Source organism: Heptranchias perlo, chromosome 7 (genome assembly GCF_035084215.1).
Source record: "Heptranchias perlo isolate sHepPer1 chromosome 7, sHepPer1.hap1, whole genome shotgun sequence".
NCBI classification, from domain to species: Eukaryota; Metazoa; Chordata; class Chondrichthyes; order Hexanchiformes; family Hexanchidae; genus Heptranchias; species Heptranchias perlo.
In genome coordinates this window covers 34191693-34219526 of record NC_090331.1, presented here as the reverse complement: position 1 = coordinate 34219526, position 27834 = coordinate 34191693, and the positions used below count along the sequence as shown (strand labels likewise).

General features: G+C 39.8%; 2 protein-coding genes and 1 long non-coding RNA gene across 13 annotated transcripts in view; 2 read left to right on the top strand and 1 right to left on the bottom strand.

The window, feature by feature from the left end:
- The window catches only part of ccdc93 (coiled-coil domain containing 93), a 65886-nt gene extending 58204 nt beyond the window's left edge, over positions 1-7682 (top strand). For both annotated transcript variants that reach the window (XM_067987277.1, XM_067987278.1), the window contains 4 exons: positions 2213-2250; positions 3883-3967; positions 4944-5057; positions 6844-7682. In XM_067987277.1, coding sequence (XP_067843378.1) covers positions 2213-2250; positions 3883-3967; positions 4944-5057; positions 6844-6900 — 294 coding nt within the window. In that variant the 3' untranslated portion in view covers positions 6901-7682. The remainder of the gene's footprint in view (positions 1-2212; positions 2251-3882; positions 3968-4943; positions 5058-6843) is intronic.
- Positions 7683-23555: 15873 nt separating this feature from the next.
- On the bottom strand, positions 23556-27435 carry LOC137323600 (5-hydroxytryptamine receptor 5A-like). 2 transcript variants are annotated; one of them, XM_067987276.1, is made up of 3 exons: positions 26273-27435; positions 24902-25018; positions 23556-24741 (listed from the first exon to the last, which is right to left on the bottom strand). In XM_067987276.1, exons 1-3 carry the CDS (start codon positions 26969-26971, stop codon positions 24697-24699), a joined length of 861 nt encoding a protein of 286 aa, XP_067843377.1. In that variant the 5' UTR covers positions 26972-27435; the 3' UTR covers positions 23556-24696. The 2 variants fall into 2 exon arrangements, with proteins under 2 accessions (XP_067843377.1, XP_067843376.1); XM_067987275.1 differs by having other exon boundaries at positions 23556-25018; positions 26273-27419.
- Positions 24755-27834, top strand: part of LOC137323601 (uncharacterized) — a 138782-nt gene continuing 135702 nt past the window's right edge. For 3 of the 9 annotated variants that reach the window (XR_010963411.1, XR_010963408.1, XR_010963409.1), the window contains exon 1: positions 24758-25830. This is a non-coding gene — a long non-coding RNA (uncharacterized lncRNA). Of the gene's footprint in view, positions 25831-27834 lie in introns of all 9 variants that reach the window. The other 6 variants (XR_010963407.1, XR_010963405.1, XR_010963404.1 and 3 more) reach the window with 5 other exon arrangements.

Below are 27834 nucleotides of genomic sequence, written 5' to 3'. Positions count from 1 at the left end.
GTTGGGGACTGAATTTATGGGGAAGCAAGTGGCTGTTTCACCCAAAGCTCTCTAGGAAGAACAAGTTAGTTTTCTATGGGTATTTGTATCTCGAAAGGCAAATTCCTTCACAGAATAAAGATAACTTGGAAAATTAGTCTGCCCATAGGTAGGTATTGAGGATTTTACAACTTCAAAAATACTTGAGTTATAGGAAAAGAATATATTGATGCATAATTTTAATTTGAATGTGTATGCAAAGACAGCTAATTGCCATCGAGATAATGTTACTGTCCCAGTAATGAGATTTTACTTTTAATATGGTTTCATGTATATAATGTAAATCAATGATTTTAGACTTAAATGTAGGGGGCATGATTAAGAAGTTTGCAGATGATACAAAAATTGGCCATGTGGTTGATAGTGAGGAGGAAAGCTGTAGACTGCAGGAAGAGATCAATGGACTGGTCAGGTGGGCAGAAAAGTGGCAAATGGAATTCAATCCAGAGAAGTGAGGTAATGCATTTAGGGAGGGCAAACAAGGCAAGGGAATACACAATAAATGGGAGGATACTGAGAGGTGTAGTGGAACAGAGGGACCTTAGGGTGCATATCCACAGATCCCTGAAGGTAGCAGGACAGGTAGATAAGGTGGTTAAGAAGGCATATGGGATACTTTCCTTTATTAGCTGAGGCATAGAATATAAGAGCAAGGAGGTTATGCTGGAATTGAATAAAACACTAGTAAGGCCACAGCTTGAGTACTGCATACAGTTCTGGTCACCACAATACAGGAAAGATGTGATTGCACTAGAGAGGGTGCAGAGGAGATTTTTGAGGATGCTGCCAGGACTGGAGAATTTTAGCCTTGAGGAAAGATTGGATAGGCTGAAGATGTTTTCTTTGGAACAGAGGAGGCAATAGGGAGATTTAATTGAGGTGTACAAAATTGAGGGGCCTAGATAGAGTGGTCAGAAAGGGGTCAATGACCAGGGGGCATAGATTTAAGAATTGGTAGAAGGATTAAAGAGAAGCTGAGGGAAAAAAAATTTCACCCAGAGGGTGGTAGGGGTTTGGAACTCACTGCCTGGAAGGGTGGTAGAGGCAGAATCCCTCATTGCATTTAAAAGTTGCCTGGATATGTACTTGAAGTGCCGCAACCTACAAGACAATGGACCAAGAGCTGGAAGGTGGGATTAGGCTGGATGGCTCTTTTTTGGCCAGCACAGACTCAATAGGTTGAATGGCCTCCTCCTGTGCCATAAATTTCTATTTCTATGCTTCATGAGATTTTAATGAATCAAAATTTGGCTCTGTAAATTAATGAGATGGTAATTATTGCTAATTGGATTGATCAGATTCCCTCTAAAAATCAAGTACAAAAGTATTCTCCAATTATGTGAATAGAAAGATGCCATTGAAATTCAAATTTAACATGACAACTTTTTGGTGCACTAACTCCCATGTGAGGAAAACTAATTTTTGGAAAAGCAATATTTTAAAAAACATAGTAAAGCTAATTCATTACTTTAGTAACTAACTTCTAAACATTTTATTGGATATTCAGCAAACCTGACATAGATCTTAAAATAATCTTGTTTCTCTGATTAGGTTAATACAAGAAGTTGAAAACTGCATGCAGGTGCTTCAGCACCCACAAAAAAAACAAATTGTGCTCTCAGTAAAGTGAACTTTATTGGACTTTACTAATTTTTTTTTCATCTAGGGCATTGGATTCACTTTTAAATGGGCAGTTTCCTCTAGTGGTGTTGCTGACCTAATAGCCTAACATTCCACTATATTTACAGCTTGTTAAAATTATTCAAACAATTATCACAAGTGCAAATACATGCTGTCAAATTATGTAAATATTAAAATGAACATTTATTTACAGAAAAATAGTGGTAGATTTGCATTAGTGAAATGTTGTCCATTTTTGTTTAGTGACCGTTCTGTGATTGGTCATGAACGTTTGACTGACTGCTCTTCGATTATAACTCCCCACCTCCTGTGCCAATTTTTTCCTGAATGTTTTAGTGAGCATTGTCTATACCTACATTTTGGCATTCATGTATAAGCATGTTTATTGCAAGATATAAAGCTCATTGTCTTATTTTAAGATTACTAAAACATGGTTTGGATAGGACTAAAGCTCTCTCAGAACTATCAGCACTACGCAAGAATATTGATCAATGCACGACCAAAAGACTGATCCAACTTTCTTTGTTGCCAGGTCAACCTGCTGAATTCAATTCATGATAACTTTCAACAGTGAGTACCTTGCAAGTTGGGTATATTTTATATCGGTACACTGGGGAGGAACGGAGATATGTGTTTTGTACCTTCACTGAGACTTTGGCAATATCTTTTTGTCTGAGATTGGCAGGTCTGCTTGGGCTGTGTGCTTCCTACGTGCCTACCATATGCAAGCCTTAAGGGAATTTGTTTCCAAAAACACCAGATAAGCTCTTTAAACTGGCATCTTGCCCATATATTAGTTCCTCCAGATTAGTGAAATATTTTATTGTTCTTTGATATCTTGGTCGTTTATCCTCAGTTAATGTCCTCAGTATGCATTTTCCTAATCAAATGCAAAGTTCCATAAGATCATCAAAATAATAAATGTTCTCAATGCATGATTGGTGCAAGTAAGGTATACATATGTTCATTTAATTGGGTATAGAACTTGCGTCAATTTTGAATCAAAGGAATAATCCAGTTGATTATTATCAATGCAATAAAGTGAATCCCCTTTGACTTGTGGCTCTGAGTGGGGGCATTCTTTTTCATTTGGTCATCTCCTTCACAACAATGGATTAGACCCAGTTGCCCAATGGAGTGATTGTAAGAACTTAGACTTGCAAACCTGGTCTTGCAAGTACTGTACAATCGCCTCCCTTAATTTCCATACTGTACTTTTATGCCATTCTTAATCCCTTTCTCTGGTCCTTTTGTATCACTATTTGCTTTCTTGCCTGGTGGGAAGGATGGGGAAGAAATAATTAGGTTTGTTCTATAAGACCATAAGATAGGAGCAGGAGTTGGCCCTTCAAGCCTGCTCTGCCATTTAATGAGATCATGGCTGATCTGATTTTTACCTCCACTCCACTTTCCCGCCTTTTCCTCATACCCTTTGACTCCCTTGCTGATTAAAAATTTGTCCAACCCAGCCTTGAATGTATTTAATGACTCAGCCTCCAAAGCTTTTGGGGTAAAGAATTTCAAAGATTCACGACCCTCTAGGAGAAGAAATTCCTCCTCATTTCCATCTTAAATGGGTGACCCCTTATTCTGAGACTATACCCCCTAGTTTTAGATTCCCCATGAGAGGTAACATCCTCTCAGCATCTACCCTATCGAGACCTGTCAGAATCTTGTATGTTTCAATAAGATCTCCTATCTTTGTATCATCAGCAATATCAGATATCAGTATTCTGTGTAGTTGTCACTCAGCTTTTTTTCCCCCCTCTTGAAATCTAAAATCCTTACTTAACGTATGTACTCTGCCTTTGGAATATTCCTGATCTAAGCAAATAAGAAATATTCCATAATTTGGAGAATCTGCAGGATAGTGTCATGATTTTGGTGCCTATTATTACCCATGCAGGAAGATTTAGTGCGTGCCCCCCATAGTAGCATGAAAATGGGCTGTCTCACACAGCAACTGCCTATTTCCCTTTGATGCACAAATCTAATCTGTTGATGTGTGGAAAAAAAAATCTACATTTGAAGAAGCATGTTATACTATGAAGCTTAATAAGCCATATAGCTTAATTGTTTTCATTTCAGCAGGAAAGTATGTCACAATAGCACTATATTAAACTTGCCTCTGTGGCCTGATTGTTTCTAGTTTGGCGCACTGTGGAATGTTTTAGTAACTTTGTATTTTGAAATATGTTTCAGGGCTATGGCCTCTACTGCTGCACGAGATCAGTTCTTGCGCCAGATGGAACAGATTGTGGAAGGTATTAAACAGAATCGCATGAAGGTAATAATCTAGTTCACTTCAGACTGATACTACATTTGGCAAATGGATAATATGAAACAGAGAAACTATTGGTCAACATAATTTGTCATATCAAAATACACATTGTACATTGAGAGAGAAATGGTGGACATTGAGAAGACGGGAAGGGATAAACCTGGGCCAGTTAGTGGGGGATGATGGTACAATTGAAGAAAAGTATTTTAAGAATTTTCAAAGCAAGGATGGAGGTAAATAGGCAGAGTTCTAGAGTGCAGAGCATAGTGACTGAATGAGTGATCTATTTGAATAAGGGGGAGGAAGCTGTGATTTTTGTGCTTGGTGCAGAAATGCCGGCTTTTTTTTTAGAAACATGATTGGTTCTTAAATAAAACACTTGGAATTCTGTCTACAGAGCATCTGAACCAAGCAAGATGCATCTTTGAATTCTTAAGGAGTACGTGAAATTAATTTTTGACATTTTCCACAGTTCTATAAATTACAGATCTGTTTTTGACAACTTGAAAATAGATAATGAAAAGAAAGAAAGCTTGCATTTATGTATGCTTTATTATCAATGTCCCAAAGTGCTTCACAGGCAATTCATTATTTTTGTGAAGTGCCATCACTGTTGCTATGTAGTTTAATGAGGCAGCCAATTTTCACACAGCATAACATGTTTTTGGTGATGGTGGTTGAGGCACAGATGATGTTCAGAACTCCCTACTTTTCAAATAGTGTCATAAGATCTTTGTCCACTGAACATACAAGCCAGCCCTTCAATTTAACGTCTTATCCAAAACGCACCACCTCCAACAGCCAAAAAATATAGCAGCATGTTCTTTACATTCTTAATATCCGTATTCATTTGTTTATTTTATAGGTACTAGATTAACTTAAATGTAATGAAAAGTCCTCATTACTAGTTAATGGCTAGTGATTTTAAAACTCTTTACTGTTTTTTTTCATCCTCTTCTCTCTTTCCCCACCCCGTCCCAAGTTGGAGAAGAAAAAGCAAGAGAACAAAATGAGACGTGACCAGCTGAATGATGAGTACCTTGAACTGCTGGAGAAACAGCGTCTCTACTTCAAAACTGTCAAAGAATTTAAAGAGGTAATGCATTATGTCACCTTACATAGTGAAATATGAAAATTTGTAGGGCTGTATTTTTCTGTAATTATGGGTTATTTGCAGTTTTGAATGGTATGCTTTGGGAATTATGGGTGACAAATGAGATCTGAGAATAAAGCTCTGGGGGGGGGGGGGAGGATGGAATGTGTTTGGGATCTATCAATCCAAGCTTTAGCATGCTTCAAATGTGTTTGTTGTATAAATCCTGCTTTGTAGAAGAGAACAATTAAACAGCATTGGGTGCAGTCATGGAGCAATAGACATGGATCTGTACCCAGGGGTTTCTTGTATGGTAAAACTGTAAATGCTCTTGTACCATCTGGAAAAGGCATTGAGATGAAACTGAAGTACTCAGTTGAACAATTTTGGCAAAGGTCTAAGAGCAGATTGCTTCACTGCTAAGTGGGTGAATGGCCAAAGGAACAAGGGGACCATAGTGTGGAAGAGAAATATAAATCAACCTTTGCCAAATAGTCAGTGATAATCCTGTAACATCTGTTTGCATAAATTAGTAATATAATTAGAGGCAACCATTTCAGTAATCACGGAACCACAAAATGTCTTAATTTAAAAGCACCGAGACTACTGACATGGCGTTGTATACTGACAAAAATTAAATCTGTTCCAAACCTGTCTCTTTGCTTTTTTCTTTCTCACGTTTGTCTTTTTTCATTTTTGTTTACAACTTCTCACTCTCCCTTTGTTTAATCTAATTGTGCTTCCTGTATCTTTTTCTCTTGCTTGTGCTCTTTAGTGTTACCTTCTGCACCCCCCCCCCAAAAAAACCTCTTTTTCCCTCTCTCACTGGGGGTGAGGCAAGTCTTTGTTACCGGGTGTGGGTTGGGAGTAAATGGATAGGTCAGGATCGGGGGGGGTCTAACTCCTAAGGGTTAGAGAGAGCAGGGTGACAGGAACCTGGGGTTCAAGCCTGGAGGGAAAGAGGGGACTAGGGCTTTGGATAATGTATTGACCATATGATTAGCAGAGACCAATTTGATCTGCAGGTTACAATGGTCAACCAAACGAATGAAGTACTCCAACATTCTAAATTTACATAAATTACCATATAAATCAAATTATGAATGAACTAGCTTAAAGATTACATTGCAGGTGTCCTAAAGTTGTCACCATAAACAAAAAAGGTGATTGTAACATAGAAAGAAACAATACAGACAATTTAATACCATTTAAAAGGCTCCCCAGTATTTACTCTCCACCTATCTTCAGATCCGAGTGGGACTGTGGAGGCTGGGTCAGGGCATACAGGGTCAGGTCACATAGTTAACTGATTGTTTTGATCAAGGTTGAGTAAGGCTGAACCAGGAGTGTGGAGCCAGAACTGAAACACTCAGGATTAATCTTGGTAGAAGAAAGTGGCGCCAGAGGCCTACGAGGGATCAAAAGCTGGGCAGTGTGAATAAAATGTCTTGGTGGAGGATTAATGTGGCAAGGAAAGGGGAATGGTGGCAGAAAATAAGTTGAAAATTATTTCCTAACGAACTGGTATGTGCTATTGCCTAACTGCCACTGTGTTGCAAACAGTGATGTTTAAAGGCACACTACAATATTATGATCCTACACAAGATTCTTAATGTAAATTATTGTGCTCCTCACAAAGTTTCAAGTTAGTTTTTGACCAAATCAGTTTCAAATAATTGCTTTTTCAAGCTGTCAAAACATTCTGTAGTTAAATATTAAAAACATGTACTTCCCTATAAACAAATGTCTTTATATCAGTGTTTAATGTTTAATTTGCTTTCATCTGCAGGAGTGTCGTAAGAATGAAATGTTATTGACCAAAATGAGAGCAAAGGGGGCTTCCTGAATGAATTCAAAGAGTGGACTTGCTATGTTCTTCCAGTTGATAGCCTGAGTTTATTATTCAATAAAAAATAAGGAAAGGGATCATGGAACTGATTGCATTTCATCACCATATTTTGTTCAAGTGTAATTTGATCAAATGAAAAGTTAACGCTATTGTTAATATCCATGACACAATAAGATGATCTGAGTAAACCTATTGTATTAGTTGTAAAGCACTCTGTTGTATAATAAAAATGATGGCAAAATATCTTTTCTCAACTTGAGCAAGTTACAAGGTTCTCACCTACTAAAGCTAAATTGGTATGTGTAAGTCATCTGTATTGCTGCTTATAGTAAGTCAAAGGGTACACTGTTGTGTGACAGGAATATATGTTTAAAAAAAAAGTGTAGTATTTTGCTGCCAAATGTAGGTGTGTGTTGCTTTAAGGCTCCAAAGTCTAATTGATAAGTAAATGTTGGGTGAGTTCATTCAAACATTAATTACTTTTGTCGCTCCAGCATTTTCTGTTCCTGGAGTTTTTCTGTGCACTGCCTTTATTCTTTGTACTGCGACACAGGATTTTGCATTAGGTAGCCTGTGACATCTGAAGTGTGACAGATGAGAAATGTGCTGATATGTAAAGTTTTTATAAGTAACTTTTGTCATCATGTGAATACTTTTAGGTGTTCTTTGCCTAACTTTTTTGTGAGCTGAGATCATTGTAGTGATTTTAATCAATTGTGATCACAGCCCACTGGAACAAACATGACTACTTCATAAATTGGCATCATTAATTTCTTTGATCTTGTCTTCACACACTTAATTTTTTTTTGATGGTGCAACTCGAACAAAAGTTGTGATTTAGTATTGGCTAGTAGTATTTTATCTAACACTTCAACTTCTCTACATGGCTACAAAAGAATCTAGACCGGTTTAATCGGCTTCTCCATTTCCTGACTTTGATCGTTTTAGTCACTGTTGACTGATGAATAATGACTTAACATTATACCTAGTGTCAGCCATGACTCTGGTAGCATTCTCGTTTGAGTTAGAAGATCGTGGGTTCAGAGACTTGAGCATATACTCTAGGCTGATACTTCAGTGCAGTACTGAGGGTGTGCTGCACTGCCAGAGGTGCTGTCTTTCAGATGAGATGTTAAACTTGGGTTCCTTCTGCCCTCTGAGGTGGGTAATAAAGATCCCATGGCACTATTTGAAGAGGATCAGGAAGGTTCTGGTGTCCTGACTAATATTTACCCCTCAACCTACATCACAAAAACAGATTATCTGGTTATTTCCATTGCTGTTTATGGGACTTTGTGTGAAAATTGGCTACTGCTTACATTAAACATTCACTTTTTTTAAAAAAGTACTTCATTGGCTGTGAAGCACTTTTGCATGTGGGGGTGAGAACATAAAATGTGAAATATAAATGCAAGCTTGCTCTTACTATTCCTAGATTAGAGATGGTCAAACAGTGGCCTAACATCCTGAACAGAGCAAACAACAAGAAGGACTGAGTTTGTTCAGTTGTTAATAGTCCATAGCAGCTTCCCTATGTAAGGACTATTTCCACAAATATTTGTGACAGATTTTAGGTAATCTGCTCTAACAATCAGAAATGCTCTTTGTAGAGAATTATTTGCCATTAACCAGTTAGGGTTCTCATGATCACATCTGCAAGTTCATTTGTGGCTTGTTTAACATCAGGATTGATGGTCACCATCCAGTACTCAGATCACTTGCCACCAGTACAGCTAACCCTCCTAAGGATCTGTTCCAGCTTCCTTTGACCCATTTTTACCCTAAAGCATAGTCTGCTGGCATTTCCCATAATTGCTTTCTTTGTATTATTGATGCTCGTGTTATAATTTGCTTTAGTTTCGATTACCTCGTGTGCATCCTCCACTCTGTTGTCCAACAAGCATTGGTACTCAGACTACTGAGTCTAACTAAATACAAAGTGGGCAAGTGCATATCACAGCAGAATGAAGGTAACAACTGTATTTTGATGTGCAGGCTAAAGGAGATGTGTTGATCAGCTCTTTCTGCAACTCAAGACACAGGACAAATCTTTGAACACATGAGAAAAGAACATTGGCTCAAGTCTTTCTCATAATGCCTTCATCTCTTTGCTCTAACTAGCAGGATATTAACAAAAATATTTTTAACCTGCTTTTAAGTAATATTCTGTCATTTAATATCTTATATACCTTGTGATACTTGTGCTAGTCATAATGGGCAGGTTTGTCTGATCATTTCCCAATAGGATTTTAAGTAATAAAATCCAGAAATCACTAGTATTGAGTAAGAATAGTGATTTGGAGTCCTTAAAAAAAACACACTTGGCTATGGAAGAGTAAGCTGCACTCTTATCATCTTTACAAATGACTTGGGACAAAGGGGAAATATAGTTTGAAGAGGGATAGTTGGAATAGATTCAAGCAGGGGAGATTGTGCTAACAAACTTAAGTTGTTGGACTTTTTGCTGCTATGATGGAAATGTAAGGGATATTAATAGATTTAGATTTTCAAAAAGTATTTAACAAAGTTCCATGTTAAATGTTAGTCACCGATTAAGGAATCAAAATATGATGCTGGATAAATTAGTTTAAGAAAAAGAAACACAAGGTAGTTATAAATGGAAACTGCAAGCAGGAAAGGAGTACTCCAGGTCTGAGAGCTCTGCTGAGTTTATAAAATGAACAAATTACTTTTTTGAGGATAGTGAAAGGAAAATCTTCCAAGTTTCCAGATAACATTAGAGGTAGCACACAAAGAACTGTAAAAGCAAATTCAAAAGACTTTTAGGAAACTTGACTAGTAGATACAAACAAATGCAAAATAATTAGTATAGTGCCAAGGAGACAAAATAGGGAAGGGTATACTGAGTGGAACAGTCATGGAATATATTGTGATTTAATTGAGTTAAACAGGATTGTGTATGAAATCCACCTTGTTTAGTGCCTTGTTTGCTTCTATGCTTACCTATGCCTTCTGGAATTTGGATAAAGAAGTGTATATTTGCTTCAGGACTGATTGCAAATTCTACATACCTCTGCCTCCTGAAGTCCAAAACTAAGACTGCTGATGAGCTTGTTTGGGAGCTCTTGTTTGTTGATTATTGTGCATTTGTCCCCACACAAAAGAGGACAAGCAAGCCATAGTGGATTATTTCTCAGCTGCTTGCAAGAAATTTGGCCTCACTTTCAGTCTGAAGAAGACGGAAGTTATACACTAGACTGCCCCTGGAAAGCTTTTTGTGCCACCCAATTTTACCGTCAAAGGGTACATTGTCTACAGGGGATAGGTTCACCTACCTCAGAACCACCATGTCATGTGATGTGCTCCTAGATGATGGTGTGTCATAGATTGTTCAAAGCCAGTAGTGCTTTTGGCAGGCTCTCTTGTGGTTATGGGAAAAATTGAGCATTACACTGGCAACAAAACTTAAGGTCTACAAGACAATAGTTATAACATTCTTACTGTGTGTTTGTGATAGTTGGACCATTTCCAGTTGCCACATCAGAAAACTCAATCATTTTTACTAGGTTACCTCAACGATTATGAAAATTTGATAATGACACAAGACTGGACAGCGAAGTCCTCAGAAGGGGAGAAGTATTCTAGGCATAGAGGTAATAATACTAAAGGCACAGCTAAGGTGGGTTGGTCACTTAGTGTTAATGCCTGATATTTGACTACCCAAGAAGGTAGTCTACAGTGAGCTGAAGCTTAGTAAATGCTCTTATGGTGGTCAGTTCAAAAGATGCAAGGATAAGACCAATCTTTAAAAAAAATGTGGCTTCTCAACTGATAAATGGGAGCATGACGCTTGTGACAGGAAAAAGTGGCAAAAGATAATTCAGGATAGTACGACAAAGTTTGAAGCAAGTTGTATCCAGCTAGCTGAAATAAAGAGCCCAAAGGAAATCAATGAAAGATCAGCCCTTTAGTCAACCTGGTATCTGAGGGCCAGTGTGTGGGAAAACATTCCTCTCAAAAACTTAGTCTTATGAGAATCCACAAACTATATTAATTGGAGATGAAAAAAATCATAGGCTGTCATCATCAACAACGATGGACAAATCATCATCATCATGTTGAGCTTAATGTCACTTAAATTGATGCCAAATAGAAAATTCAGGTGGAACTGTTTCACAAGGAGTAAGTAAAGCAGGAAAATCACAATCTAATCTGGAGGAATAAGGTAGGATCAACCAAAGTAGAATGGGCTTGTTCATGTTATTTCTTGTGTTCCTATAGGGTGAATGATTTGCTATATTGATTTCACAAAGTTACAGCCTAGTAGCCACGAAAACTGATAATTTTGTTCCGCAGGAAGGGTGAAATTACAGACTAATCCAGGACATTACAGATAATTCAAACAATTCTGAAACATGCAACTTGGTCTTGTGCAGACAGATATTTTAAACACAAGAATATTGCTCATACTATTTTATAATCAGCAAAACAAAATGCCAAATTCCAAACTCATCCTGGATCTTCTGTTACTCAAATATACGTCCATTACTTCTTTTATAAACAGAACAAGGAAGAAACATTTTAAATTGTGTTGCTGATAGGGATAGCAGAGTTAATTTTTGCTGGAAAAATAATAGATTAACTGATTAATGTAACTTCAGTATTACATATGAAAACCTTTTTAATACAAAGAAAATATTTTATTATAATAGATATCAAATACAATGGTGACTCAATTGTATTTATGGAAATTAATGTTTCTTCCAACAAAGCTTTTAACATTTATTGGAGTGGGGAGGATTATACACTCGTTTTTGTTCTCAGTTTTCTTTTTATTACAGTAGCTGTGATCAAAAGCTATCAAAATATAGTAGTACTCTGGTAGTATTTTTGGTTTCTGATGTTGGTCCAGACAAAGAACTGCATTGTACCAGGACTCAATTGCACTGATTCGTTGCTGCATTAACCACCTGAGCCATCTTTTTATCTGTGTTTCTTTATAGAATGCCAGCACTAGATTAAAAGCAAATACACTGCACCCATGTGCACACTGTTGGTAATGGTCTTTTATTATTTGCTGTTCTGAAGTTTTATAAAAACGGGGTGTTATGCCCCCGTTAATATCAGAGTCATTGTCTTATCAGGACTGAGGGTGGCACTAGAACCACTGAGAAAAGGACCTCCACTCTGCCAGTACTGAGATGGGGGGTTTAAACCCCCGGGGGGGAGCGTTAAAATTCCAAAAATCAACAACTGGCCCCCAACTACTTCTGGTTTTAACGGAGTTGAATTGAGGAGCTGGTGCTGATTTTTGACCCTGCTCTCGAGAGGTGGGTCTGTCATTTAAATATTTTAACAAGGCTGCTTGCCTCAAATTTTAAGCAGAGTTTTAGGTTTAACACCTGCGGGCCAGGTTTCCCCAAGCTCGGGGAAAGCTAGCAGCTGGAGGGAGGTGAAAATGGCTGGATCCAGCAGGTAAGTGCTTTTCCAGCACTGCTTGTGAGTCAGGAGGAGCAAGAGTGCTTCCCCCAGGCTACCAAGCAAGTATGCTTACCTCCCCACGATCGGCCGACTGCCCCTTGCGATCCGATTTTCCCCCTCCCGAACCACATTTTCCCACGTCCCAGGCCTCCAATCTCCCCCCTCCCCCTCCTCGGGCCTCCGATCGCCACCCTCTCCCGACCTCATCTCCCAAGGCCTCAGATCTCGGTCCCCCAGACCTCTGATTTCCCCCTCCCCTGGCCTTTCTGATCTACCCACCCCGGCTTTTGCAGATGCTCCTCCCTCCTCTCTGCTCCCCAGCTGCGGCCTGGTGTTGCAGGCCTTCCTGCATAGCAGCCAGCCAGTGTTCAGGGAATATGGTCTAGAAGTTAGTGAGCACTTAGAGGGGTCTTGGGATCTGAGTGGTGGTGAGTTTTTCAGCATTGGGGAGCAAGAGTCTGGAAGTACTGGGGTTTGCTGGCATCTGGCAGTATGGGGGAAGCAGGTGAATGAAGCCCAAACTACCATTAGCTTCTTTTTGATCCATTAGGCCTCCACCATGTTCCTCCCCTGACTTGTCTGTAGCTCCTTTTGCATCACCACCAACAGTAAACACCATCATGTTCTACCTCCCCAGCCCTCCAGCACCACTTTCCTCAAGGGGCTGCATGTAGATGAGGAATAGGAGGGGATGAGATGAGATGAGATCCTTGGGGGACTCCAGAAGTAATAAGGTGGAGCAGGAAGATAAGCTATTGCTACCCCTACCTATTCCCTTTTACCCACTCAACCCCTGTATCTTGCTCCCCGCTTTATTCTTCTGTCACTCACCTTACCATTAGCACGCCACTCACTTCTCCCTCACAAGGCTATGTGGCGAAAGGCCAGAGACACCTGCACTTAAACCTGTTTCCCTTCTCCCCTTGTGTTTTTCCCTCAAAATGGTTTTGTTTTCCAAATTCAAATTACTGTGTTTTAAAAAATATTTTAATTCAAATTAGAATGTGGAAAGTTTCTTTCTCACACTCTCATACATTAGCAATTAACATCTGAGTAACAGATGTAAAGAATGACCAATCACCTTTTCTAACTACCAGCACAACACAGTTATAATGTTCCCTGGACTATTTGATAATTTGTATCTGTACCTATCGCTACATTTGCATTCTTTCTTTCAAACCAATTTTCTCTCCTTTTCCAGATGCTGAAGTCTTTGACACCTCAGTAACTCCAAGATTTACAGATGGCTTAAGACGGCTCTGTTCCTGACCAAGAAATGATAAATGACTGGCTCAACTTTCATGGTAACTCCATAGTGGTAATTGTGTATGCCGTATACATAAGCAGTGCTTTAAATAGTTTGGGTTGGTTTTTGGAGCCTGTGGAAGTCAGTGAGGGTGGAATTTTCAGATTTCTGCACTTGTTACCTTACCAGCATTTATGCTACATACAGGTAAGGAAGAGTATGTGGTTCACATACATTTTTGAGTCTTACTTTGCCTGCTCCACAAAATTTTTATTGGTATCAATCTACTAATCTCTGGGTTACTGTGAAATAAAATTAACATTTTTTAACACAGCGAGTTGTTATGATCTGGAATGCACTACCTGAAAAGGTGGTGGAAGCAGATTCAGTGATAACTTTCAAAAGGAATTAGATCTCTACTTAAAAAGGAAAAATTTGCAGAGCTATGGGGAAAGAGCAGGGGAGTGGGACTAATTGGATAGCTCTTTCAAAGAGCCGGCACAGGCACGATGGGCCGAATGGTCTCCTTCTATGCTGTATGATTCTATGATGTCATTGTTGTCAAACAGCTTATCATCACTCACTATTTGGGTCACACATAAGGAACATGTTAGGTACAGGAGGGCTGCTGCTATCTTCAGAAAAGGTGAGAAAAAAAATCAAAAGACTCCTGGGGATAGATTTTAACTTGGGCCACCTGGTATTAGCGGGGTGGTAGGGGCCCAAAAATTACTCACCACCCATTTACCACCACCAATTGCAGAAGCCGCCATCCTCAAAGGGGTCTTCTGCTGGGTGGCCGGGACACCCATCTCTTTCAGGCATTAGGTCCTCTTAGTATGAAAATTGGGGTCCTATGACATACATAGGATGTTGTTTGTAATTTTGCTGGAGCATGTGCCAAGGGCACACTGCAGACAGTTTTACCGGGCAGTACAGTGAAAGAAGTACCAAAAAGGCAAGTTTAAAATTATTTTTGTGAAGCCAGGAGGAGCAGGAGTGCTCATCCAAGCTCCACAAAAATAATGTGAGCCGCTACTATCCCGGGGTCCTCCCCAACTGCAGTCAGCCCCTTGGACCTACCTTACTGATGGCCAGGTCAGCCTCCTGGCCGCCTGAATTGTACCGGCTCATTTGGCTCACCAGCGACATGGTAATAAGGCCCAGACCTCAAAATGGTCTGGGTCTCCTTCCCGGCAGGATTGAGCAGCCCAATAGTTAAAATCTACCCCCTCCAGGTTTGATGCTCCATGTATTTTATGTGCACAGCTAAATATATTCCTTTGATCCTTTTGCTGCTTCAGAAATTTGGCTTTCTGTCACCTTGTATCTTCAGAATTATTTTTGTTGGCCATTACGTTTTTGTGAGCCTGGCTCATATTATGTTAATTCTATTTCTCGCGAACATATACTTTCCACATCTCTAATGTAGCTTTTCTGTCATTTTATTTTCTAATTTTACCTGCCATCTAATCCTTTCTAGAACTCTTCTCATAGCCAAAGTCAAAGTCTTGCAGATCTATATTAATTTTATTCTTAGACTTCATCATATTATAAAATTTAAATACATAATGATTGCTAGAACCCAAGTAATCATCTGTTTCTAGGTCACTAATCAATATAGTGAGCTAAGCACTAAAATTTAATATTGCATCTACTCCAGTACCCTGCTTCATATATTATATTAAAAAACAACTATTGAATTATCAGTCACAAGGGGTCAAGCATATTTGAAAAGGGCCATTGTCCTATAACCTTATGATATCATCTGTTCTTTGTTGTGGTGCATGCTGCCAGTTACATGGATCTGTTTTTCTGATCGTATGAGATTTAATGAGTATAATATCAAAGGAGCAATCTTACAGATTTTTCAATTAGAATAATTGCAGAGAGCTCTTTCATTTCCATCCAGGCTATGGGTGGTACTATGCTAATGTTGGGTGTTAGAGATCTATTAACAGCAAACCAACATCAATAAACCACAGTCCTAGCAAATAGAGGTTTAGATTTACTTGAGTCATTCAAAATACGCCAGCAACTGCATCAAATACATCAAATTTGAACTTTAGTTATTTGGTATTTAACATTTGGAATACAAATGCTTTTCAAATAAAAGCTTGTTTTGGGTAACAGGAGCAAAACAGTCTGGAAAGAAAAATGATAGCCACATTCACTTTAGTTGTATTGACTAAGAACCAAAACTCCCAGCACACAACAATGGATTTATTTGTTTCTATTATCTTTGAATGGGTCACTGCACAAACTGCTACTTAAATGTTGCTGAGCAGGTCAGTAGTAATCTGTTTTATTTACAGATCTATAAAGGAGGTTTTATTACATTGCCTTGTATGTACAGTGTTTCCCATGTTATCCCCTTACTAGGCTTTATGAAAGAAAATGTGCAATTGTTTTCATATATCTGTTTTTTTTCACAAGCAGCAAATAATGATCCCAGTTGGAAATTATCATGCCTGACTGTTGGATGAAGACCAGATTAGCATCTCTGTGATGCTCCCCAAAGCCTTGAAAAGCCTGCTGATGCTCACTGCCTAGGCTCACGAGTAAAGAATGGCCCCTTGGATAAGCTGCACAAGAGAGTCCCTGGCATTGTACTCCAGAAATGAGTTAATTTTTGAGGGAATGGTAGAAAATTGGCAGGGAAAGATAGAATAAGATAAAAGTTAATATTTTGTTGATTAACACTTTTTTTTATTTAAAAATAATCCTGAATGATTATCCAGGCAGCACCAGAGATAAGGGTTATAAGTACATACTGAAACCTGCTGTCCTTACCCGGTCTGGCCTATATGTGAGTCCAGACCCACAGCAATGTGGTTGATTCTTAATTGCCCTCTGAAATGGCCTAGCAAGCCACTCAGTTGTAAAATCTCGCTAAAAAAAGTCATAAAAATAAAAGCGGACAGACCAGCCGGCATCGGACCACTAGGCACCGGACACGACAACGGCAAACCAAGCCCAGTCGACCCTGCAAAGTCCTCCTCACTAACATCTGGGGACTTGTGCCAAAATTGGGAGAGCTGACCCACAGACTAGTCAAGCAACAGCCTGACATAGCCATACTCACAGAATCATACCTTTCAGCCAATGTCCCAGACTCTTCCATCACCATCCCTGGGTATGTCCTGTCCCACCGGCAGGACAGACTGACCAGAGGTGGCGGTACAGTGATATACAGTCAGGAGGGAGTGGCCTTGGGAGTCCCCAACATTGACTATGGACCCCATGAAATCTCATGGCATCAGGTCAAACATGGGCAAGGAAACCTCCTGCTGATTACCACCTACCGCCCTCCAACGTGTTGTGTGGCACTATCACCGTGCTAAATGGGATCAATTCAGGACAGATCTAGCAGCTCAAAACTGGGCATCTATGAGGCACTGTGGGCCATCAGCAGCAGCAGAATTGTATTCCAGCACAATCTATAACCTCATGGCCCGGAATATTCCTCTCTACCATTACCAACAAGCCAGGGGATCAACCCTGGTTCAATGAGGAGTGTAGAAGAGCATGCCAGGAGCAGCACCAGGCGTACCTAAAAATGAGGTGCCAACCTGGTGAAGCCACAACTCAGGACGACATGCATGCTAAACAGCGGAAGCGACATGCTATAGACAGAGCTAAGCGATTCCACAACCAACGGATCGGATCAAAGCTCTGCAGTCCTGCCACATCCAGTCGTAAATGGTGGTGGACAATTAAACAACTAACGGGAGGAGGAGGCTCTGCAAACATCCCCATCCTCAATGATAGTGGAGTCCATCACGTAAGTGCAAAAGACAAGGCTGAAGCGTTTGCAACCATCTTCAGCCAGGAGTGCCAAGTGGATGATCCATCTCGGCCTCCTCCCGATATCCCCACCATCACAGAAGCCAGTCTTCAGCCAATTCGATTCACTCCACGTGATATCAAGAAACGGCTGAGTGCACTGGATACAGCAAAGGCTATGGGCCCCGACAACATCCCGGCTGTAGTGCTGAAGACTTGTGCTCCAGAACTAGCTGCGTCTCTAGCCAAGCTGTTCCAGTACAGCTACAACACTGGCATCTACCCAACAATGTGGAAAATTGCCCAGGTACGTCCTGTCCACAAAAAGCAGGACAAATCCAATCCGGCCAATTACCACCCCATCAGTCTACTCTCAATCATCAGCAAAGTGATGGAAGGTGTCGTCGACAGTGCTATCAAGCGGCACTTATTCACCAATAATCTGCTCACCGATGCTCAGTTTAGGTTCCGCCAGGACCACTCAGCTCCAGACCTCATTACAGCCTTGGTCCAAACATGGAGAAAAGAGCTGAATTCCAGAGGTGAGGTGAGAGTGACTGCCCTTGACATCAAGGCAGCATTTGACCAAGTGTGGCACCAAGGAGCCCTAGTAAAATTGAAGTCAATGGGAATCAGGGGGAAAACTCTCCAGTGGCTGGAATCATACCTAGCACAAAGGAAGATGGTAGTGGTTGTTGGAGGCCAATCATCTCAGCTCCAGGGCATTGCTGCAGGAGTTCCTCAGGGCAGTGTCCTAGGCCCAACCATCTTCAGCTGCTTCATCAATGACCTTCCCTCCATCATAAGGTCAGAAATGGGGATGTTCACTGATGATTGCACAGTGTTTAGTTCCATTCGCAACCCCTCAAATAATGAAGCAGTCCGAGCCCACATGCAGCAAGACCTGGACAACATCCAGGCTTGGGCTGATAAGTGGCAAGTAACATTCGTGCCAGGCAATGACCATCTGCAACAAGACAGATTCTAACCACCTCCCCTTGACATTCAACAGCATTACCATTGCTGAATCCCCCACCATCAACATCCTGGGGGTCACCATTGACCAGAAACTTAACTGGACCAACCAAAAAATACAGTAGCTACAAAAGCAGGTCAGAGGCTGGGTATTCTGTGGCGAGTGACTCACCTCCTGACTCCCCAAAGCCTTTCCACCATCTACAAGGCACAAGTCAGGAGTGTGATGGAATACTCTCCACTTGCCTGGCTGAGTGCAGCTCCAACAACATTCAAGAAGCTCGACACCATCCAGGACAAAGCAGCCCGCTTGATTGGCACCCCATCCACCACCCTAAACATTCACTCCCTTCACCACCGGCGCACAGTGGCTGCAGTGTGTACCATCTACAGGATGCAGTGCAGCAACTCGCCAAGGCTTCTTCGACAGCACCTCCCAAACCCATGACTTCTACCACCTAGAAGCACAAGAATAGCAGGTACTTGGGAACAACACCACCCGCACGTTCCCCTCCAAGTCACACACCATCCCGACTTGGAAATATGTCGCCGTTCCTTCATCGTCGCTTGGTCAAAATCCTGGAACTTCTTTCCTAACAGCACTGTGGGAGAACCTTCACCACATGGACTGCAGCGGTTCAAGAAGGCGGCTCACCACCACCTTCTCAAGGGCAATTAGGGATGGGCAATAAATGCTGGCCTTGCCAGTGAAGCCCACATCCCATGAACGAATAATAAAAAAAAATTCCATGTAACATATTGAATGTTCCATGTAACATAATGGTTTCTGAGTTGCTGAGAACATTGCAACATCAAAACAGTGTAAACAGCTAGTCTAGAAAGAATAATGGTATAATTTTGATTGTTGTTCTGTTGTTTGCTCCATTTACTTTTGCAGGTCAAGGATAAACTTTGCAAATCCTTACTTTAAGAAAAAATAAGCTGCATTTATGCACTATCTATCATGTCTCAGGAGAACATTTCAAGGCACTTCACATGCAATAAATTTTTTGAACTGCAATGACTGTTATTATGTAGGCAAATGTGGCTGCCAATTTGCAGATAGTAAGATTTCATAAATAGCAATGAGAGAAATGGCCGGTTATTCTGTTTTTGATGTGTTGGTTGAAGGAGGAATATTGGCCAGCAAACTAGAAGAATTCCACTGCCCCTTTGAATTGTGCCATGGGATCTTTAACATTCACTGGAACCACCAGAACAAATGGACCAGACCTGGGTTTAATACCTTGTCCAAAGGTGACAAAATGAATTGGATAAAATCATGAAAGAGCATTGATCTGTGGAAAAATGGGCTTGATTGACTGGCCTTTTCTTCTTCTAAGCTTTCTCATATTCATATATTATCTTCCTGCATGTACATTCCTCCCAAGTAATAACAAAGGCTAGGGTTTGGTACACTAAAATGCAAACAGAGTGTATTCCAAGTAAGAATATAACTAACTTCTCAATTTCCACATAAGTTGTGGGAAATAATTATATTCTTCATGGGGCTGCATTATATTCGTACTGTATTGAACCAAATTATTATTTTATAATGACCCACTTATATTAATCCTAGGTTCTGAATTCATTTTAAATTAATATCTTGCTCTGTACTAAAGAGTAGTACAAAAAGCACTCAGGAAAAATATTAAAATGCTGACGCTTATTTATTTGGTATTGAGTTGCTGATAAATATATTTGTTTCTTAGTATCTTAGTGCTTAGTTACTACTAAGCTATATATTTGATCTTGAAAGAAGCTTTATATATTGCAATACAAGTTTTGCGTTTTTGTTGAACTTTTTTTTGGTTGCTGCTGTGTTGTGTGATTGCTCCGTTAGTTTAATTGGCTTTTGTTTCACCTACACAGTGGGTACTGATTTCCGCCTTTCATCAGCTATCAATGCTTCTATTGTGTTCCCCATCAAGCCTCTCACCGCTATATGGTAGTGAAAGATATGAAAACACCTGCATCCATTGCTTCTATATTGAATATACCTCAATTGTACTGATTTTAGTTATTGTTCCTTGTCCTGTTTGCTGCTGCTTACAGAATTGTTTCTCGTTGGATTGCTCACTTTCTCCTCTTGTTTTTTTTCTCCGTTACTTTTCATTATTCCACTCATTTCTTTTTAGGTTTTATCTGCGTCGTTCCTCTTTTGTACCTTGTTGCCTTTAGTTTTCCTCCACTCCCTTATTTCTGTAAGTGAATATTTGAATAGGACTTCTTGTAAAAGACAATTAAGTTGTTTTTCCGCAGGAAGGGCCTCATTCCTGGAACAAGCCCCCATTTCATTCGCAAGAAACAGTCGACTGCAACCAGTGTAATGTCCAATGCGATGTGCTCCGTAGCAAATGAAAACGATTTAATACATTCACACAATACATTCGAGTACTGTGAAAGAAATGGAATTCAAGTAATTCAGTTTTTCAAGATCAACAACTATTGAAGTGAGAATTTTGTCATGACATGCGATTCAAAGTAAGACGAAAAATAGTTTTCTTTATAAAATAAATTTAGATTATATGAATAAAATGATGCCGATTTTTATGGCGTTAGCTAGGGTGTGCTACCTCAATCTACACTGTTGCATGGAGAGAAAAGGAATCGAGGCTGTCGACCAGAAAACATAATGCATGTAGTAAGGTTGCCAAAATGTAGATAGGAAGGCAGCCGTTCTCTTCTCCTTTCCGCACTGTGTTGCGAAAGGGTTTGCACAGGCTTTGATCTTGTATTAAAAACTATGTAGACTGAAGCCTGTCGGAGAACTGCAACGGATTACAATATTTCTTTATTCATAGGGAGTGAGTAGGGAGTGATTCAAGTACTATATTCTACTGGCTTATAAAGAATTGAATAATATATACCGGACACATTGCCAGTTTAATAGGTATTCAAGAATTCCCATAAATTAATAAAACAAAAATCCAACGAGCACGGAATCTCAGATCAGCGAACATTCTTGGAATTTGGAATAACAGAGGATCCCGAGAAGTTTGGGTGGACTCTGCGTTACTCCAGCTTCAAACTGGCAAAAACGGGTTTAATTAAACTGTGGTGAGAAGCTGCTCCTGCAACATGTGTTAAATCTTTCCAGCCGACCCTACATGCTTTTCCTAGTATTACTAATCTATGTGTTTATTGCTTGTAGTCGTTGTTAATAAAGAAATGGATTAATTCGAAATCTCTTTTCCTATCGACCGAAAATTATTTTACCAAGACTGGGGCTGCCAGAAGTAATCATTATGCAATGTGTAATGAAGTTCTATTCTAAAATGGAAAATTAGCATAATTTACAATCTACTCGTAATTTAAAATTGATCTGAATTCAAATATTTAGCACCAAATTCCTGCTTAATTTAGATTCAGATTTTAGTGCAAAAATATATTTAAATTGTCAGGAGTAAACTGTTTGTCAAACACTTCAGTTGAATAGCTGGAAATAATATTGCAAACTACTGATATCACAGTGGTAATTGTATCTAGTTTAAATAGTTATATCTTTATCCAAAGAGTGGTTAGAACGTGAAACTCGCTACCACAAGGGGTAGTTGAGACGACTAGCATAGATGCATCTAAGGGAAAGCTAGATAAATACATGAGGGAGAAAGGAATAGAAGGATATATTGATGGGGTTAGATGAAGAAGGGTGGGAGGAGGCTCGTGTAGAGCATAATCACCAGCATAGACCTGTTGGGCCAAAGGGCCTGTTTCTGTGCTGCACATTCTATGGAATTCTATGTAAGAAGAACAATCTCAGCTTTCCTAGTCTCTCTACATAACTAAAGTCCTTTATGCCTGGTATCATTCTAGTAAATCTCATCTGCACCCTCTCCAACACCTTGATATCCTTCCTAAAGTGTGGTGCCCAGAATTGGACACAGTACTCCAGCAGTACTCCATTGATTTATAAAGGCTTAGCATAACTTCCTTGCTTTTGTACTCTATGCCGCTATTTATAAAGCCAATGATTCCATATGCTTTTTAAACAACTTTATCAACTTTTCCTGCCACCTTCAAAGATTTGTGAAAGTGGATCCCCAGATTTCTCTGTTCCCGCACCCCCTATAATATTGAACCATTTAGTAGCATTTGGTGCTGTGCTGTCTAATTACTGAATTGAAGCGTTATGGGTAGCTTTTCTTTGTTTGCAGTAGTAAGTGATATATTAACAAATTGTTTATATGGATCATGAAATTAAACATTCTTATTTGGTTCTTGATCTGCTGATCAAATAAGATCTGTACACACATGGTGTAATTCCCAGGTTCATGTTTACCTGTAGCAGGGCAGAACTTGTACAGAGCAGAATTGATATAGCACTTTTCACGACAAAACACTTAACAGCCAATGAAGTACTTTTGAAGTGTGGGCACTGTTGGAGCGTAGGGAACATGGCAGCCAATTTGCACACAGTAAGGTCCCACAACCAGATAATCTGTTTTAGTGGTGTTAGTTGGGGGTTAAATGTTAGTGTCACAGAATGAAAGCTAGTCAGTGTTAACTTAATGTGGGTTTGTAATGTGCATATGGACATTTCTTAAATAAGAAAGAAAACTGAAAATCCTGGAAATCTAAAATAAAAACAGAAGCTGTTGGAAATACATAGCAGGTCAGTTAGCATCTGTAAAGGGAAAATATAGGTATTAAGTGTATACCCTTCAGCAGAACTGAAGACTCAAAGATAAACAAGCATTTAGTAAGATTAGAAAAAAAGGGAGAAAGGGGGTGGAGAGAAAGGAATCAACAGATACACCAATCGCAGAGAGGGATTTAATGGGTTGAATGATCTGATGGACGATTCTTAAGTAGTTTTGCCTTCCTGAAGCAGAACCATGTACAGAAGTAGCTCTGATTATGTGTAAGATCCTGCATCTGGCATACTGCAAATGTACCAGTTACCACCTTTAACAACCAATGGAGCTCAAAGAGTAAATAATATTTATACCAGTTCACAGACTGTAAGGATGAGCAGAATGCGGTCAGCAGTTCAGAGCACTGTAGAAAATGGAGAGATGCAACACTTTACACCTGTAACTCAGCGAGCTCTCAACGGATTTATGAGGCAAACTTGAATCTTCAACAATTTAAACACTTGATCCACAGTGACATAACTCCAACCCTTTTCATTTTAAGATCAATGTTTTTCAATAGTAACATAAATGAATATGATAGAATAATGAAGTCATTTATACACATATTATGAACTCTCACAATTTTATTAGCAATGGTACAATTTACAAGTGAATGATAGTACAATAAATTACAGTTGCCATTTTTGTACCTGCATAACTTAAACTCTCATATTAAAAGTAACCCCTGCTGGAGGTGTGACCGTGGGCATGATGAGGCTCAGCTGTTAGTCCCTCACCCCTCACTTTGGAAAAGTCGGCAGATTCTCAGTGTCGAAGCTCAGACATGAATGATGAGCTGGGGTCAAACAGCAGAGGACAGTAGGCATCTCCGATAGCTCAGAACGGAGTCAACACCTCCAGGAAAGATGGGGATGGGGAATTGTGAGGGGTGGAGCGGAGAGAACACATTAAATTTGTCTTGGAGTTATTTTACAAAACACCCTACAGTTTCAGTATAGCTTCAGAACAGTAAATTTACTGAACGTAATCATAAACCAACTATCCATTTACAAACTACCATATTGTAAATTAAATACTGCTTTAACAAGTATTCTCTCAGTCTATCTGCTGAGAGCACACTTAGGGGTATGAAACAAAAAAAATTGTATACATCAATATTCAAAAAGGATTTACAGTTCACTCAGACACACGTTCTAAAGCTTTAAAGCTGCAATAATCCCCCTATTTATTAAAATAACGACCTCTTCAAAATGTAACTGAAAATATTATATAAATTTAATTATAAACAACATCTTAAATAATAAAATACCTATGTGTTTTACTTGGGATTGTAGGAATAATATAGATCGGGAGCTGAAATATGTTAGTGTCCGTGTACTGGAGAATGAGATCTCAATGTGAAGTTATACAAAGTAGGTTCTACTCTTCTGCTAAGGGAATTCCCCCATCATCTCCTATAATTCATTGAGCACTTTTCGAAATAATAATCAAATCAAATATTGCAACAACACACAGTTTGATATGCTTTTATAATTCAGACTAGAGATATCTATCCTTAATAAACAGAGATTAAAATAATTAAAAGCAAAATACTGCGGATGCTGGAAATCGGATTTTATATTAAACATAATTAAGTACAAAGCATGTTTTATCAGTTACACAGGCGGGATGTTGCTGTTATTCAGTAACTGGAGGACAGCGCCAAGGACTGATTAATCCTTTTACATCTGATCTTTTATCGCTGCTTTATGAATAAATATCTGAAGGCGTTGTTGTAATTTTTGTTGAAAGCTGTGTAGATAAGAGGATTGAAGAAAGAATTAGAGTAACCGAGCCAGACAAATATACTCTTCCAGACAGGAGGGATGTTGCAAGAGCACAGAGGACTGATAAGTTCAGTGATGAAGAAAGGGATCCAGCATAGGACAAAGACCCCGATCAAGATGCCCACCATCACCGCTGCCTTCTTTTCCTTCTGTTGACGCCAAGCTTCTCCGTCCGCCTGGAAGGTCAGGGCAGCGTGTCGGACCGCACACTCCATCTGGGGCTGGTTCCTGGCTTCTTTCACCTAGAACAAGGTTCACGGGTTAAAAATATGGTATCATCCGCAAGGAGCAGGACCAAAAAATTCAGCGCTTCTTCAGCGTTGAATATTAAAACTAGTAAACTCCACTGAATACTTTACTAAAATATAGTTATAACTTAAAACATAGAATGGTAACACTCGCTCATAATGACCATTTAATCCATCCTTAAAGAATAGGTTGTCACCATATTACCAATTAGAAATCTATTTGCCTTTTTGTATCTGTGTAATATTAATTCTAGTGTCCTGTCCTCATAACACTGTACTTCAAGAGAACGGATCAATAGAACCAACTGGGGGTTGTGCGAATTATTAAAAGTTATTGAGATCTGCATTTGGTGCCCAGCAGCGCTTTCACAATCGAGGTACTTAATACCAGAGAGAAATTCCATTCAAAAATATAAATTCGGATACAATTTGTAACATAATGTGAGACTTATTGGATCACTGCTCTCTTCTAGGCAAGAATCCAAACTAAATGCACCTCTTTACCCGAAAACACACGGCACTTGCTGTGATGTTACACCCCTTTCCATAACACATTTCCAACTTTTCATTTACAAACTGATGCTGGCAGCTGTTTCTGCCTTTTCATTGCCCTGGTCAAGTTCCTAACACCGCGACCCTGCTTGTTTTCGGATAAGGAATAACCCAAACGATAGCCTTGACCGTTAACACCTTCTCCCGACAACTGCAGTCAGCGTCTTTATCCACTTCCACCTGCTCTGATTCTCAAACGACCCTTCCCCTATCTACAGGAACAGCCTCTTCTGTATTCACAGCTCGGTGAAACGGTGAGTTGAAGTTAATATTGAAACATTGTCGTCGATACCTAACCTCTGATTTTACCCTTTGAGAACCTCGACAGTATTTCTACAATTACAAGTTTATTTTAAAATTTGTTACAAGAATATTACTTTATAATATGGAAAGAAAACGTGAAGTAAAATACGTGAATATGTAAACTGTGAATAAGGTTCCCAAGTTAATGTGCAGTTTTTCCTAGTTGTTCTTATAGTTTTGATATTAAAAATCTTTGAAATAGTTACATTTCTAACGCCGTAATATGCAAAGTTTTAGGCCAAACGAGTAGTTAGAGAAAAACGGGTGATAGTGCCTCTTGACTAAATTTATAGTTGTTGGATGTACTCGCCACTGGATATACATCTGTAAATGACAGATGTGATAGTTATGGAAGGGCAGCAGGATTTGTAGCAAAGACAAGAGCTCTTTTACCTGCAGTATTTCGGGCATGGGTACAACAGCATTCCTCTTGCGCCTCCCTATCCTGAACTTGGCAGCCTTATAGATTTTCCAATAAACGAACAAAACCACGCAAAGTGGTAAGTAGAAGGCCCCAAAGGTTGAAAAGATGGTGTAGGAGGGTTCCTGGCTGACTTGACAGTTCTCTTTGTCGGCGGAGTAAGCTTCTCCCCATCCAAAAAGGGGAGAGAATGAGATGACTGCGGAAAGCGCCCAAGTCAGGACGATCATGATATTGGAGATCCTCTTTCTAGTCTTTAAAGTATACTCGAGATGCCTGGTGATGGACCAGAACCTGTCCAGGGCGATGGCAGTGACGTTCCAGATACTTGCCGTGCAGCAGAGGACATCGAAGGAAACCCACACATGGCAGAGGACCCTACCCAACCTCCAGCGTCCCCCGAACAGCTCGTTGACCAGGCTGAGCGGCATCACCAAGGCGGCCACCATCACATCAGAGACCGCCATGGAGGCCACCAGATTGTGCGGGACTCGGTGAAAGGTCTTTACTCTCAGGATAGTTACCAACACCAGCAAGTTCCACACGAAGGTGGCGACGATGAGAAGGGCCAACAGGGTCACGATCAGTATACTAAAGATAGCAAAAGATTCCCCCTGCAGGCTGCTCCCTTCCGAGCTATCGTTTAGGAACAGGGATCCGTTAATGCTCATGATTCACCGCTTTGCATTGCTAAACAAACTCACATTCTAGGATTTTTTTCAGTCCCGCATATAAACCTCTGATTATTATGAAATAATACGCATTTTCACTTCACTCTCAACAACCTGCAGTGATATTTTACTTATAAAACGCCCTCTTCCAGCGAGTTCAGTCTATAACGTTATATATCTTCCATGGTTTTCAACTTGATCAAAGACGACTAGTGGATCCTGGATTTTTCAGTTGGTGAATTTATTTACCAAACATAGAAGGCAGCCAGCTTCTTTACCATTACCATTTCAAAGCTTTCCCAAGAAGCCTACATCAGAATCTGCGCGGAGGACCGTCCCTCTATGCAAAAACCGTTCAAGTACTGAGCAAATTGTGACATAAAACATCTTACGTGACGACCATGTTGATGAGACACTTACAGAAATGACAGAAACATTTTCCTATAAAGAGATGAGTCCTGAGATCATCATGCCTCCGCATATAAATCTTTACATACTGACATGAGACGAATTACCTGTTATTCCATTGGCATGATTTCCCTTTGATCCGAACATTGTTAACTGAGTGTTGCTTTCGGCTTTATAATGCGCATTAAAAGCACGAACATCCATTAGTGAAAATATAGTAATAGGATTCATTAAGCCTGCAGGTAAAGGCAAATTGTTATTTTTCTCTTTAAGTATACTTAGAACATGCCCTCTTTTACACTTATCGCTGATTTACCATAGCAGTGAGGAAAGTATATACGTATGAAATTATCACAGTTCCTAGCATGCACTTACTTCCCAGCAAGCTCCTCTACTACTGTTAAAACTTTGTGTGCCAACTAAAATATGAAAGTCAAAGCCTTCCTCACCTCAAG

Bases quoted from the DNA above. Each gene is read 5' to 3' on its own strand.
- LOC137323600 (XM_067987275.1), bottom strand. From the start codon at position 26,971: ATGAGCATTAACGGATCCCTGTTCCTAAACGATAGCTCGGAAGGGAGC. The intron at 25,019-26,272 runs GTAAAAGAGCTC...ACCTTGTTCTAG, and splicing joins CCATGCCCGAAATACTGCAG to GTGAAAGAAGCCAGGAACCA.